Source organism: Berghia stephanieae, chromosome 5 (genome assembly GCF_034508935.2).
Source record: "Berghia stephanieae isolate SIO BIC M18660-M18661 chromosome 5, UCSD_Bste_1.3, whole genome shotgun sequence".
In the NCBI taxonomy this organism is placed as follows: Eukaryota; Metazoa; Mollusca; class Gastropoda; order Nudibranchia; family Aeolidiidae; genus Berghia; species Berghia stephanieae.
Window position 1 is genome coordinate 4,737,510 of NC_088364.1, and position 15,274 is coordinate 4,752,783.

Genomic DNA, 15,274 nt, shown 5'->3' on the forward strand with positions numbered 1-15,274 from the left:
CTGTGAGCACGTTTAGTGGATATTGCGCTAGATAAAAGCTCAAATAAACATGATTAAACATCACAATATATACGACCACTTACAAGAACAGACACATCCAAATACAGCTTTTCCCGACAAACAATAAATGACTGGAATGTCCTGCCACCGGACATAACGGAAGTTGAATGCTTGGAAACTTTCTAAACAGTTTTGAATGCACTTGTTCGTCAAAGTAATCTGTGGCTGTTCCATGTTTTGATTGGAATGTAATTGGACATTTGCAGTGATAGGTCCGGGGGACCTTTTGCAAATACATCCCTTTGAACATTAAAGTTTAAAGATTGAAATGAAAAAACTGCGACATAATTTTCTATTATGTGTTGATACCTTGGGGTTTGTAATAGATAAATTAATGTCAAAACTCAACATGAAACTGTGTCACCATTCATTCTAAACAGAAGTCTAAATTCTTGCTTGTATTTGGTACTCATTTTATAATAGACAAGGATATTAATACTAGAATTGATTGTTTCCAACAAAAAGTCCATTGAATACAATACATAAAATAAGTTATGGTAGCGTCCGTTGTTGGCAATTTCCGGTACCACCAATTGAACATAGAATAGAATAACACAAGGTGAGTTACAGATAATGAATATTGTACATATAAAAGTAATCATCTTTACAACTTTTGTCTCTTTTGTAGATGTTGCTGGGACTGTAGTCGACTTTTTAACCGACGTAACAGCTTTTTGTTTCGTTTCATTTGAGTAGTCCTCTCTGTTTGCAGTGTTGTTTTGATTAGTTTTTAATTCAGTACCAGCTTCAGAACTGACATAGCCAGAATTCGCGTTCTACAAGTTACATGTTACTGTTGGTTAGGGGCCTTTTGTAAAGCGCTTTGAGCACATTTAATGGATATTGCGCTATGTAAAAGCTCAAGATTTTGGAGATTTTTAAAAATTCAAAGCTTTCTGTGAGATCTGAGTCAGCCCCATTTGGAGTGGGTAATGGACAATTGGTGAAGTGTGGAAATCGTAAACCAATTTACAGTTTTTGAAAAGAGAGCAGTACCACCGTTGTGAGGCACAATTCGCATTGGTTTTACTAAACTCTTTATCAGAATTGTAAGGTCTTCGATTGTAAAACGCTTTACAAGGAGTCTCAAGTCAAAAGCAACATTTAGAGCGAGAAATGGTGCCTTTAAGGAGATATTACAATTTCATTTGAAAGACACAACGACCAAATACTCATTTTACAACTGAATGAGATGAGAGAATGTGAGTAGGGAACTTTTTCCATGGAATCAATTTTATGCCACCCAGAGGACTTGAACCAAGAACTGATAGGTCTGACAGCGAGTGTCATTCCACAAAACCACAAAACTTGTTACAGTTTTATCAAGAAAGCAATGGAACAAGTAAAAAAAAAGTGGTGGAGCTCTGACGAGATGAATAACGAGAGATTGCATGATTTAAGATATGTTCAGCCTTTCTGTTTACAAACCGTACAATTTTACATACAGCAAAATCCACAAATTGAGATCTAAGCCCTTTTAAAGGGATCCCAAGCCAACAAAATAGCAAAACTTACCATGTAGAGAGAGAGACATAGTTCATAAAGACGGAATGATACTTTTTAAAAATAGAAACAAGACTTCAACCTGGTTAGTTCTTATTATATATCCGAGAATAGTACGTATGAGAGAGTGAGAGTCAAACATGACACTCATAGGTCCTCAAGCCAGTGTTATTTATATCCCAAAAACACACTGTCAAACAAAAATCTTTTCATCTGTTGTTCACATGTAAAGCCATCAGGCAATAAAATTACACTTTATCACCCATCATCACCCCAAACTACATAAAAAGCAAATCAGAGATATGCAACACGTAGATACAATACATCATTGAAAAGGAGGAGTAAAAACATTTGTCAAAACATCTGTCACCACTGGAAGAGTGTTGACAGTCGTGGCCTATCCCGGTGTGGATGAAATTTCATTTGAAATTTTGCTTAAAGTTGATAATTATTTTATTGTGACATGGAGATAAAGACTCATGAGAGCCTGCATTCGAGTTCATCACGGCCAGGGCTGCCAACTTTCTTGATTTAATTAGGAGATTCTTGATCTTTGTTTTCATTCCCGATCACCCTCATTTCTAAATTCTTTCTAATATTTTTAACAGTATTTTATCATCCCAGAAAAGCCATCATCATCATCATCATCATCATCATCATCATCATCATCATCATCATCATCATCATCATCATCATCATCTATGCGGCTATGTGGTCTTGTGGCAAGACAATCGCTTTCGGATCGGAAGGTCTTGGGTTTGAGCCTCGTTCGGCGCATAGTTGAAAAGGCTCTTTACTCACATTCTCACCGTACTCAGGTGTAAAATGCGTATCTGGCCGTTAACAGCGTTGTCTCTGTCCGAAATTGTAAGATTGCCTAACACACCTCATGTCCCGTCCTACATGTCGAGTGTTGCTTTTGGCCAGGGACCCCTTGTAAAGCACTGTGAGCACGTTTAGTGGATATTGCGCTAGATAAAAGCTCAAATAAACATGATTAAACATCACAATATATACGACCACTTACAAGAACAGACACATCCAAATACAGCTTTTCCCGACAAACAATAAATGACTGGAATGTCCTGCCACCGGACATAACGGAAGTTGAATGCTTGGAAACTTTCTAAACAGTTTTGAATGCACTTGTTCGTCAAAGTAATCTGTGGCTGTTCCATGTTTTGATTGGAATGTAATTGGACATTTGCAGTGATAGGTCCGGGGACCTTTTGCAAATACATCCCTTTGAACATTAAAGTTTAAAGATTGAAATGAAAAAACTGCGACATAATTTTCTATTATGTGTTGATACCTTGGGGTTTGTAATAGATAAATTAATGTCAAAACTCAACATGAAACTGTGTCACCATTCATTCTAAACAGAAGTCTAAATTCTTGCTTGTATTTGGTACTCATTTTATAATAGACAAGGATATTAATACTAGAATTGATTGTTTCCAACAAAAAGTCCATTGAATACAATACATAAAATAAGTTATGGTAGCGTCCGTTGTTGGCAATTTCCGGTACCACCAATTGAACATAGAATAGAATAACACAAGGTGAGTTACAGATAATGAATATTGTACATATAAAAGTAATCATCTTTACAACTTTTGTCTCTTTTGTAGATGTTGCTGGGACTGTAGTCGACTTTTTAACCGACGTAACAGATTTTTGTTTCGTTTCATTTGAGTAGTCCTCTCTGTTTGCAGTGTTGTTTTGATTAGTTTTTAATTCAGTACCAGCTTCAGAACTGACATAGCCAGAATTCGCGTTCTTTTTCCTCCATTTTGACGAAGCGTTTAATCGAGCGATTGTTAATTGTGTACAAATGATTACTATGGACATTGATATAGTTGGGAAAATTATGTCATTTGTGTGACGTAATATTATCTCCACTTTTTCTTTCTCGACTGTGAAAACCATTCGGAGTTTAGTTACATTTGTAGCTGGGTCAAGGACGTTTGACAAACGTTGTGTGTAGAATATTGGGATATATGACCCGATTATGCACAAAAATATACAACATATCACGAAGATTGACCTAGACGCTGTAAACAGTTGTTTTACCTGTAACAAACAAAAATAGATTCTAAGTATGACATTCGACTTTGTATATTAAATTTACTACCCTGCTACAGAAATCTATCATGTCGGAATGCTAAAGATGCTGAAAAGTTAATCTATAGACAAAAATGTTACATTTTGGCTGAGTTTGTGTTATATCAAGTGGTGTGAATGTACTATTTAAAAATGTTTGAAACAAAGTTTAACATTTCTAATTAGTTTAACTTTAATATGACTTTTAAAAATCTTGTTCACCCTGACATCTTTTGGAAACCTATAGCACGGTTTCTGTAGCAATAGCAGAAAGGAAACAATTAATTGCTACCCTTTGTGTTAGCTCTTTGTTTATAGCAATGTTTTCCCCCGTCAGTTCTGACCGTTAAGGACACTTAATTACATTTGGATGGACAGAGGCATCAGAACAAAAATATTCGTCTCAACTGAGAGCTACAAATCAGTCACTTTGCTTACAGGACAGATAAACGAGCAACTGAGCTATCGCGACTCTAGTGTGAGGGTTCTTTAAGACGCCTATTATTTCTAATAATGAGTATCCTGATCACTTGAAGGGATTGTAATGCTATTTTCTTTCAATTTATTACTCAATATCTGCATTGTTTTATGGACCCACTCTTCTATGGCGCTATGCAGACACGCCAGATCACAACAGATTCGTTATAATGATGCTATAAAATGGGACCCAAGACGGAACCTTGTTGAACCCCAAATTTAGTAATGAAATTATTTTCAAAAACTACCATTGATTGCTCATTACATTTGTTTGACGTCAGATCAAAATAACCACAACAAAAGCATACCTGTACCAGATGTAATCGCCAACTACTTCTAAAGGACGAGTACTTAATAACCAATGGCACAGAAAGCCGAAGCCCCGTGTGGTGTCCGGGGTCCCTCAACTGAGAGTGTCAAGAATAGCCCAACGCCAAGCCAGCGTGTCGTAAAAGGCGACTAATGGTGTGTGATTCTCCCATCTTCGAGTCACCTGGTCCTCCAGGTTGGGGGTTGGCAAAGGGTTAACACCCCTTTCCGTTAAACTCAAATCGTTACAGAAACGCAGACAGACAAACCAAATCCTGTTTTTAGCTTGGGCGACCGAAGAGTTTCTGGAATTACAGAATTTATGAAGGACAACAGACAAAGCCGAAAGGACTCTGCTGACCCGATGACGTCTTCGCCAAACAAGCAGCTTCGAATTGCGTCGTGGAACGTTCGCACCATGTATGAAGCAGGAAAAAGCTCTCAAGTTGTGACTGAGATGAGAAGATACAGGCTGCATATACTTGGAGTAAGCGAAACCCACTGATACAATCCGGACAGAAACACCTCAACTCTGGGGAGAAGATTATATATTCAGGGAGAGGGGACGGGATTCATACACAGGGAGTAGGAATAATTCTAAGCAAGTTTGCCCAGAAGTCACTGAGAGGATGGGAACAACACGGAGTAAGAAGATCAGCATGAACATTGTACAGATCTATGCCCCAACAAATGATGCAACAGATGAGGACAAAGATACATTTTATAGTCTGCTACAACAAGTCATTGACAAGTTGCCAAGGAAAGACATCAACATATTGATGGGAGATGCTAATGCAAAAGTGGGACAGGATAACGTAGGTTATGAAGGTATCATGGGACGTAATGGCATGGGAGAAATGAACGATAATGGTGAGAGATTTGCAAATTTCTGTGCATTCAACAGTTTGGTGATTGGAGGATCAGTGTTCCCCCATAAGAGGATCCACAAAGCAACTTGGGTCTCACCAGATGCTGTGACAGAGAATCAGATTGATCATTTTTGTATCTCTCGTAGATTCAGACGTTCATTGGAAGATGTGACAATACGGACAGGGGCAGATGTTGGATCAGACCACCACCTGCTATTGGCAAAGCTTAAGCTCCGACTCAGAAAACATGGGGCCAGATCACATACAAGAATGGACTTGATGGGAAAAAGAATGAGAAATTCAAACTACAATTGACTAATAGATTCCAACCTCTTACTGAGCTCGAGGAAGACATAGATGTAGAGTCACATTGGGAAAAAATCAAGGAAGTCTACATAACAACTTGCCACGAGGTATTGGGGGTAAAGAAACCGGAACATAAAGAATGGAGAAGTCCAACCACCTTCGACCTTATTGAAAAGAGGAGAACAAGGAAGGAACAAGTGAATGCAAGCCGAACAAGGGCTTCAAGACTGGATGCACAAGAGCAGTATCGAGCCATAGCTAAGGAAGTCAAAACATCTGTGAAGAAAGACAAGGAAGCATTCATGAACAGACTTGCAGAGAGAGCAGAAGCAGCAGCGACTGGAGGACACATGAGGATCTTTTATCAAACTACCAAGACACTTGCTGGAAAATATGGGACACCAGACATACCAGTCAAAGACAAAGATGTGAAAACTATTTTTGGAAAAGAGGCTCAATCTGAACGATGGAGGGAACATTTCAACTGCCTTCTGAACAGACCACCACCAGACAACCAGCCAGAAATTTTGCCTGCAAGGATTGAGCTACCAATTAGCTGTGATCCACCAGCGATAGCAGAGATTGTGGGTGCCATTAATAAGATGAAAAGGGGGAAAGCTGCTGAACCAGACCAGATTCCACCGGAGGCTCTAAAAGTTGATGCGGAAAGAAATGCTGAGGCCCTGCACCCACTATTTGAGAGAATCTGGAATGACGGGATATTCCCAAAGGATTGGAAGGAAGGACATCTTATCAAGCTTCCAAAGAAAGGGGACCTCAGTAATTGTAATAATTATCGAGGCATCACTTTCTTTCTATCCCAGGAAAGGTTTTCAACCGTATTATTTTAGAGAGAATTAAGAATGCAACAGATGCTAAACTGCGGGACGAACCGGCAGGTTTTCGGAAAAACCGTTCAACCACCGACCAGATTGCCTCTCTGCGAGTCATAGTGGAACAGTCTATAGAATGGAACTCTCCTCTTATTGTCAACTTTCTGGATTACGAGAAGGCTTTCGACAGTATTGACAGAGAAACATTGTGGAAAATTCTGGCACATTATGGACTCCCTGAATAGATAGTAAACCTCATTAAGAAAATATATGAAGGATCAAGTTGCAGGGTTGTACATGAAGATCAGCTTACTGACAGCTTTGAAATTAAGACTGGTGTCAAGCAGGGATGCTTGCTCTCTCCATTCCTGTTCATCCTTGCCATTGTTTGGCTAATGAAGGAAACCTCCAAAGGGAGAAGAAATGGGATACAGTGGACCCCCTGGACACAGTTGGATGATCTGGATTTTGCAGATGATCTGGCTCTTTTGTCCCACACCCAGGACCAGATGCAAGCAAAAACCACAATTATAAACAGCCTCTCGGAATCAATTGGTCTAAGAATTCACCCTGCAAAGTCAAAGGTCTTGCGGATAGGTAAGCGTCAAAGGGAGCAGATCAAAGTAAAAGATCAGGAACTCGAAGATATAGACACTTTCTGCTATCTCGGAACTATAATTGACCGGGATGGAGGCACGGAAGCAGAGGTGAAAGCACGAATAGGAAAGGCACAGGCTGCATTCACATCTTTGAACAGAGTTTGGAGAACTAAAGATATCTCCCTTCGACTAAAGCTAAGACTTTTCAACTCAAACGTGAAGTCTGTCCTACTGTATGGATGTGAAACTTGGAACGCATCACAGGCATGTATAAGGAGAGTACAGATTTTAGTAAACAGGTGCATGCGTAAGCTACTCAGAATAAAATGGATGGATAGAATAAAAAATGAAGAAGTATGGAAAAGAACACAGCAGAAACCAGTGGGAGAGGAAATAGGAAGAAGACGATGGAGGTGGATTGGACACACGCTTAGAAAGAATGACTCAACTATAACAAAGAAAGTATTGGACTGGAACCCTCGGGCAGAAGATCAAGGGGAAGGCCACGAGGAACATGGAGAAGAATTAAAGAAGCTGATATACAGAGAAGTGGTAAGACCTGGAATGAGATAAAAAAGGTGGCTCAAGATAGAGAAGGATGGAAACTGTTTGTCTGTGGCCTATACCCTGACCAAGGGTGAAAAAGGCAATGATGATGATGACAGAAAGCCGAAAATAAATCAAAAAGATTAATTCCCCAGCGTTTTTAGTATTATGATTTACCTTAAAAGGTAGAACAACACACATGCATCTTTCCAGTGCCACATAGGCCGTGATCCAACAAGTCACTCGCGTAAACATGATCCGAGGCCACCCGCTGGCGATGTACATGACACTGTGAACAAATGAATGTTTGGCAATGAAAATTGATTTAAACCCAGCGAAATTATATGCATGAACTTTGATAACATGGATGCTTATACATGTAGAATGTTGCCACCATGTGTTGCGAGAAATTTAATGGTGATGTTTGGTGATAATAATGACAATATAATGATGATGATGATGATGATGATGATGATGATGATGATGATGATGATGATGATGATGATGATGATGATGATGATGATGATGATGATGATGATGACGAAGCTTTTGAATAGTATATAATCACCTTAAAGGATCCCAAGGAATATCAGCAGGTGACGCCAGCAAAATGGCAAAGTTGACACTGTGGAAAAACATGGTGAATACACAACACAAGTCAGCCACTGCGAGACCCGCCAAAGTCGCTGTCACACTGGGGGGATAGAGTTAAGGATAAAAGTTAAAGTAAGTTAATATCCCTCTGGCCTACAGACAAATTTGAACCAAACACAACGCTAATGTTTCTTGCTCTAAATGGTAAACATCAGGACAATCCAACAAGGGCCAAGTGTATAATACGTGACCAACCTCCTCAAATTGGGAATACGTCGGAGTGTATAATGGATGGATGCCAATATATATATATATATATATATATATATATATATAATATAATATATATATATATATATATATATATATATAAAGGCATATATAACATTTCAAGTATGTTTATGATTATTTTACTTCTACAACATTGTTTCAAGCGCTAGCTCTCATCAGGAAGTGTATCCATTCAATTTATTTTCATTCTTTAAATCACCTTGCAGAAAGTCATGACTAGAGAAAGATAGACAGATAGATAGATAGATGGAGAGAGATAGAGAGGCAGAAAGAGAGCGAGAGGCAGAAAGAGAGCGAGAGAGAGAGAGAGAGGGATAGAAAGAGAGACTCCGTTCTACTTTTTGATTTTTGTTGTCACATCTGTATAGTTTATGTCCTTTGGTTTATTCTTTAAAAGAAGAAGAACAAAGATGGATTGCCGGTTGGTTTTAAAAGAAGAGCTTTTACCTTTGTATTGTGTAATTCACAGTTAACTATGTAAGCAATTGCTTCATTTCGAACACACCTCAACATAATGATAATACTGTTTTGAGACCATCGTCACATATGTGATCCATAGTCACAAAACGATATTACGTCGGATTGGTTTACATTATTAAAAATTATTTTGAAAAAAATAATGATAAAAAGAATATTCCCTTTTTTATTCTCATAGGGGAAATTTGTCTCTTGGGTCTATTCCAAGGGAAGACAAGAATAACCCGGGCGTCAGCCGCAGTGCAGCGCCGCAAATTGAGTTAGGGCGAAGTGACTTGCTCAAGGCCACACAGAGCAGCGGCGGGTAATCGAACTCGGTACCTTTCGGGTACGAAGCAAAGACCGTACCACTGAGCCACGCTGCCCGTAATAAAGTTATTATGAATAATATATGAGACTTGAATTAAGTTTTTATGAATTATTGAGTGGAAGGGTTATCATTTATTCTTGTTTCAAGACCTAAAATCACACTTTTCTGGTCATGCGTACTAAAAAAAAAGAGAAAAAAAATTGAGCTCTTATATAACGCAATAAACTTACTCAAAGCACTTTACAAAGGGTCCCTGACCAACAGCAACGCGAAACATGTAAAACGAGACATGACACCTGTTAGGCGATATTATGTTGATGGCCAGGTACTCATTTTACACATGAGTACGGTGAGAGAATGTGAGTAAAGTGCCTTTTCCAAGGACTCAACTACGTGCCGAGCGTGGCTCGAACCTAGGCCCTTCCGATACGAAAGCGAGTGTCATACCACAAGACCACATAGCCGCACGATTACTGTTTTTGAATCTGGTTGACACCGACACACTACCTTTTTGAGACAATATCTCACCATATATGACTCACTGTTTCTAAATGAACCAGGTGAAATAAATCGATAATTTTGGTATTGCGGGTAACACCTAAATCCTAACTATTAACCATTCAGAGGTAACAGCATTCATTATTGATCTGAGCAAAGCAGGCGAGCTAAAAGGCCTCAAACTAAAGGCAAGAAAAAATACAGAGTACTTGCAAATCAGAAATGTTAAAGATCAATACATACTCATGAAAAACGAGGAGGTTGAAGGCGTGACACAGAATGGCGACTGTTTGATGAAAATGAACAACCGAATTGAAATGGCAAAAAAAAAACCAATAGATTTTTTAAAAAACAACAAATACAACCTCTCTAAAAATATCCAGAAAGACAAATCCAGAGGGCAAAATTAGTAAAAGTATTTCTGTGTACAGTGAGTGATGACCTACAGCGTAGAAGGATGGACTATAAAGACCTATGTGAGATGCCGTCAACAACGAGAGGAATGGGCAGACAGTTGTCATTGCAGAGTGTGGACAGCCAACGTCATTGTGGACGACGCTGGATAGTTAGTAAATCAAATTTATCAGAATTATAACAATAGGCCTTTTTACACATCAGGAAACTCCGTTTAAGCTGAACAGATATATATATATATATATATATATATATATATATATATATATATATATATATATATATATATATATATATATATATATATTAAAATAGTCACACCTTTCAGTCCATATCCCTTGTCTCACAAAGACAATGAGATTGATGATATTGGTGACAATTCCCACCACACTGACACAGCCACACAACAACGTCCAAACCAACACATCAAACATGTAACGGGTAAAATCACTCAAGAGCCCTGGTTTGTTTTCTGACTCCAAGCCAGGAAGCTGAGTGGAATAGGCAGGGATTTCAGGAGAAAACATGTTTTTGTCTAAAGATCTGTGGAACAAGAATAGGGAACAAAAATGTGATGTAACTGAAACTGGTTTCAATTTCATTGGAAGTTTAAATTCACTCTTGCGGAGGACTGAATACAGACCTTGTGTAATTGATATTCCGGTTTCAGAGTGATGGTATCTTATTTTCTAGTCTAAATATATGCTGATCGTCAATAAAGATCATCCTCGTTCTTTTTTTTTTATTTTTACGTCTTGTAATCTTAAGAATAGGCCCATAAATTCTGCGAAATGCTGGTTATATACACACCGGACGAGTAGAAGGTGTGACATCACGACTTTTCTACCCTATTGACACACATTTTAATATGAATAAACAAAACATACATATTTTCTATCTGTGTGTCTGGAACGTCCCTTGCTTAAGGTTAAAGGTTACACAACTTTTTTATTTTGACAAGATTGATCCGACGGTGTACATTTTACTCAGATACATTCCAATCAATAGAAAAATGGAGAAGGAGATGAAGGTTAGACATTAGAATCGACTGGATTTTAGAAAATGTAAACTTGTCATAGTATTTAAGCGGATCTTGCCTATAGTCCATTGTACATAATATGGCAATTGTGCTTTGGTGCAAACTTTTGTGATTGCGTTATGCTTTTCTTCCAATAGGTTGTTGACAACAGGTTTAAATTATGTTCTATTTCTAAACAATTTACCAAATAAACGGACAAAATCTATTAAAAATTCATCGCTGTTTCCCTTGCATTTTCCATAAAAATAAACTACAACTTTACAGCCAACCAATGTTAACATTTTAGTGTTCTTTATACAAAAGGTTGTCATTCAACACTTAAATGCAATCAATCAAATACGTAGGAATGACTTTGCCTCGAATTACGTTTTAATTTGTCCCTTGATCAGAGATGTCTAAATGAAACAAATTTATCCCATTTATTTTGTAACCATGTATAGTCTATTTGATACCAATACCAATTGTACAGGGGGATTTATTCAAATCCGAACTTTATCTGAGCACCTCTCCAGCTCACAACATTGTTATACAGTACTATTATTATTATATCGTGTATCATATCATATCATAGTCATTAAGGCTTTAATAGGTGAATAAAAAATACCCTGTCATATGCAGATATAAATACTACTACTACTACAACTACTATTACTACTACTACTACTACTACTACTAATAATAATAATATAATATAATAATAATAATAATAATAATAATAATAATAATAATAATAATAATAATAATATAATAATAATAATAATAATAATAATAATAATAATAATATAATAATATTAATAATAGTTAATAGAAACATGCAAAAATTGTTGGGAAATTTAATTAAATCAAAATGTAGTAGCTCAGTAAACATTTAATAATCCTTTTAGTTGTATCCGTGATTTAGTTATTACAATGCAATTCCACCGTAATTCAGTCGTTAAATATTTACTGAAATCGTTGATGTCTTGTTATCTTCTTATCAAAACCTGTATTTTACTACTTATATTACAATAACTACATCTGGTGAGATTCCCCAATAGTTTTAGTTACGCAACAAAACTAGTAAAACAAACAGAAAAACCCTCAAAAAATCGAAATGATTGGCGGTAATTCGATAATAAAAAATAAAAAAGAACATTCTTTTTAAAAATCCGAAAATCTTTTACTGTTTTTGAAATGATGTTATATTCTTACAAAACCACAAACTTTAATTGCGTGATTTTGCGATGTTTTCGGAGATCAATCTAAATATCCATCTTGAATTTATCGATTAAATAAGTGTGTGATTATTTTTCTATTGACTAGATAGATCTAGAGATCTATAACTATAATGATTACAAGAAAAAGAATTCACAGCAAGCGCATGGGAAATAAAACAGCGCTAGATATATGACCGCGTATTTCACAACAGTATTATGTCAGAGTGAATTTAAAACTGATAACTTGAAACTTAAATTATAAGATTAAAGTTTTGTAATAAACGCGCCACTGACGGGAATGAATTTTGTTTCTTAAACTTTAAAAAAATATCATAATTTTCCTTTTTCAGTTCATTACTTACTTTGACTCTCTCTTGATAACCGTTTACAGGATTTCGCCGAAATGTCATCCCTACAGAGATAGAAAGAAAAATGTATGCCTTTGAGATATTGGTGTATCGCAGAATTCTGAGAGTATCATGGACTGAAAGAAATCAAACATCCTGGTTCTTATTGATGCAGGCCAAAGGCCAAGAAAACTGTTGGAAGAAGTTAAGATGAGACAACTGAACTATTATGGACACATTCGGAGACACAATACCATCCAAAATTCAGTGCTAGAGGAAAAAGTAGCAGGCAGAAAGGCACTGGGCAAACTAAAGAAGTCTTGGATAGGAAATGTGGAAGCGACAAAAAGTTAATCTACAGCTCGATTATGGTCCTCGGGCGTGAAGAATGGCGTTCCATGGCATTCAACCTCTGCAGGAAGACGGAACTCCGGTAAGTAAGGCATACCTACCCGACATGAACCTTGATTTTTTTTTGTATAAGTATATACGATACATAATATTGTGTAGCATAACAACATCTTCTAACAATTTTTTTCGCTATTGCTTTAAAACAAGCTTTACAATGAATTGTGGTTTTGTTCAATGTTAAGACAAGGTTTGCAGTTTAATGCTAGGCACAAAAACTGTGATTGTGAATTGCTTTGAAGTTTAAAAGTAGTATAAATTTCCCATCTGTCCCCAACCATGAAAAGCCCTTCAAAGTAGACGGTGTTGGGTTTGTCCTCAAATTAGTCATCTGAAGAAAAACAATTAAATAAACCCATCCCCAAAAATCAGCCTGCCTCGACTGGGGAACGAACTTCAGACCTCCTGATTACCGGTCTGACGTGCATACCATTCCACCAAAAAAGATTTCCCGATTGTTGGAACGATTTAATTTGTATATTCTTTACATTGGGATGTGTCTCCGCTGCATCATAAAACACAACTATTGAACACGAGAGGAAAAAGACAAAGACATTAGAGTAGGTACCACAAGAGATATTTTAAAAATATTTAAAATTGACTTTTCTTACTATATTCATAAAGCATTCTGATAGTCATGGAAAACACTTTTTAAATTTTGAAAACCCATACAAAAATAAGAAATTGAGAGCAAATTCATTTTTAAAGAATTTTTTTGGTTGCCAAAGGATGTAAGAAAATGTTCCAACTTTGACGTCATGTAACTAGCCACTAAAGATTTATCATACTTGTGAAAGACATTTTTTAAAGTGACTAGGTAAATAAAACATAACAAGATTTGAACCAGACACAAATTTTTTCATAAATCTACAGTCTGTTGAAAATCCCCCAAAACACTCGCAAAAGTAAATGTTTTGGCCCCAGCATAATGAAATTGAAATACCATATTCCATATACTATATTAAAGATGTTTGTCTTTTAGATAGACTCGGTTCAAAATTTATATCAATAATATGTCGGGATTTTTAGCAGCGGTAAATTTTAAAACAGCATTTTTGAATCTTTAATGCCCATTTTATTTATTTTTGAAGTGGTATAAGAATAAAGCTGAAACCGTCCTCTTTAAGACGATACCAAATTTAGCTCTTTTCGTTTTTTAATGGCCGAGGCATGAATGGTTGAATGACCCGATTTAAAAATAGTCCTTTTCTCGACGCGTGACGCAAAATATATAGGTTTTATTTCTGCCACAAAAATGACGTCTATTGTGGTACCTACTCTTGTATCAAAGTCAAAGCAGAGTGTGAATAATCTGCTTTAAAAGCAGTCCTTTTGAACCATGAAGCTAGTGGAGCCGGTTTCTATATTGTGAAACGGACAACAGCAATTGATTGCTACCCTCTTAATAAGACGCATGTCTATCACAAAGTATATTCCGCCAGACCCAGCTACCCAATCACTGCTAGGTGGACGGGGAAGGAGGGGGGGGGGGGCAGGTTCAGAATAAATTCTCGACTACAGCTGGGATCAAATTTGATCCCTTTGCGTGTGACGCGAGTGTTCTTCCACTGATCTATCGGGGAATCCTCTACTTTGCCCCATTTTGTCATGTTGAACTTTTGGTGCAGGAGGTCAGTCACCGATCTCAGAATAAGGCTTATCCTTAACGTTTTTTCCCCATTTGCCACAAGTAATTAAAAGTAAGCGTTCGTAAGGAGCCATTTTCATTGTTGTCCATTGTTGCTGCTGACTTCATTGACTGCTTTCTGGAATGGCTAACTATTTTTGCCCCTATAAATCTTGTAAATAGCCATATTTTTTTCCAGATGTTTCTTGTCATCATTTCATCGTTGATGTGTCCAAATGATGTACAGTTCGTCTATGTGTGACTATTCGTCTCTTCTATCGCAGTATCTTCTTCTGCTATCGCCATGTGGACTTTCAATGTCCTTTTAGTTTTTATAGAACATTGTGATGACCCTCGTTCTGAGAATCTGCTGACCGATATTGCTGTCTAATGTACACCAACAATGCCTAACAACAGAAGTTTCAAGTTTGTCTGTCTCCAGCAAGTTGCTTGATCAGAGGATCCGTC

At 37.1% G+C, this 15,274-nt stretch overlaps 1 protein-coding gene across 1 annotated transcript; it reads right to left on the reverse strand.

The window, feature by feature from the left end:
- Positions 1–412: 412 nt before the first annotated feature.
- Positions 413–10,726, reverse strand: LOC144972267 (uncharacterized). Its single transcript, XM_078913330.1, has 4 exons — positions 10,511–10,726; positions 8,174–8,299; positions 7,783–7,894; positions 413–3,636 (listed from the first exon to the last, which is right to left on the reverse strand). The coding sequence occupies exons 1-4, from the start codon at positions 10,714–10,716 to the stop codon at positions 2,911–2,913; spliced, it is 1,170 nt and encodes a 389-aa protein (XP_078769456.1). The 5' UTR covers positions 10,717–10,726; the 3' UTR covers positions 413–2,910.
- Positions 10,727–15,274: the final 4,548 nt, after the last annotated feature.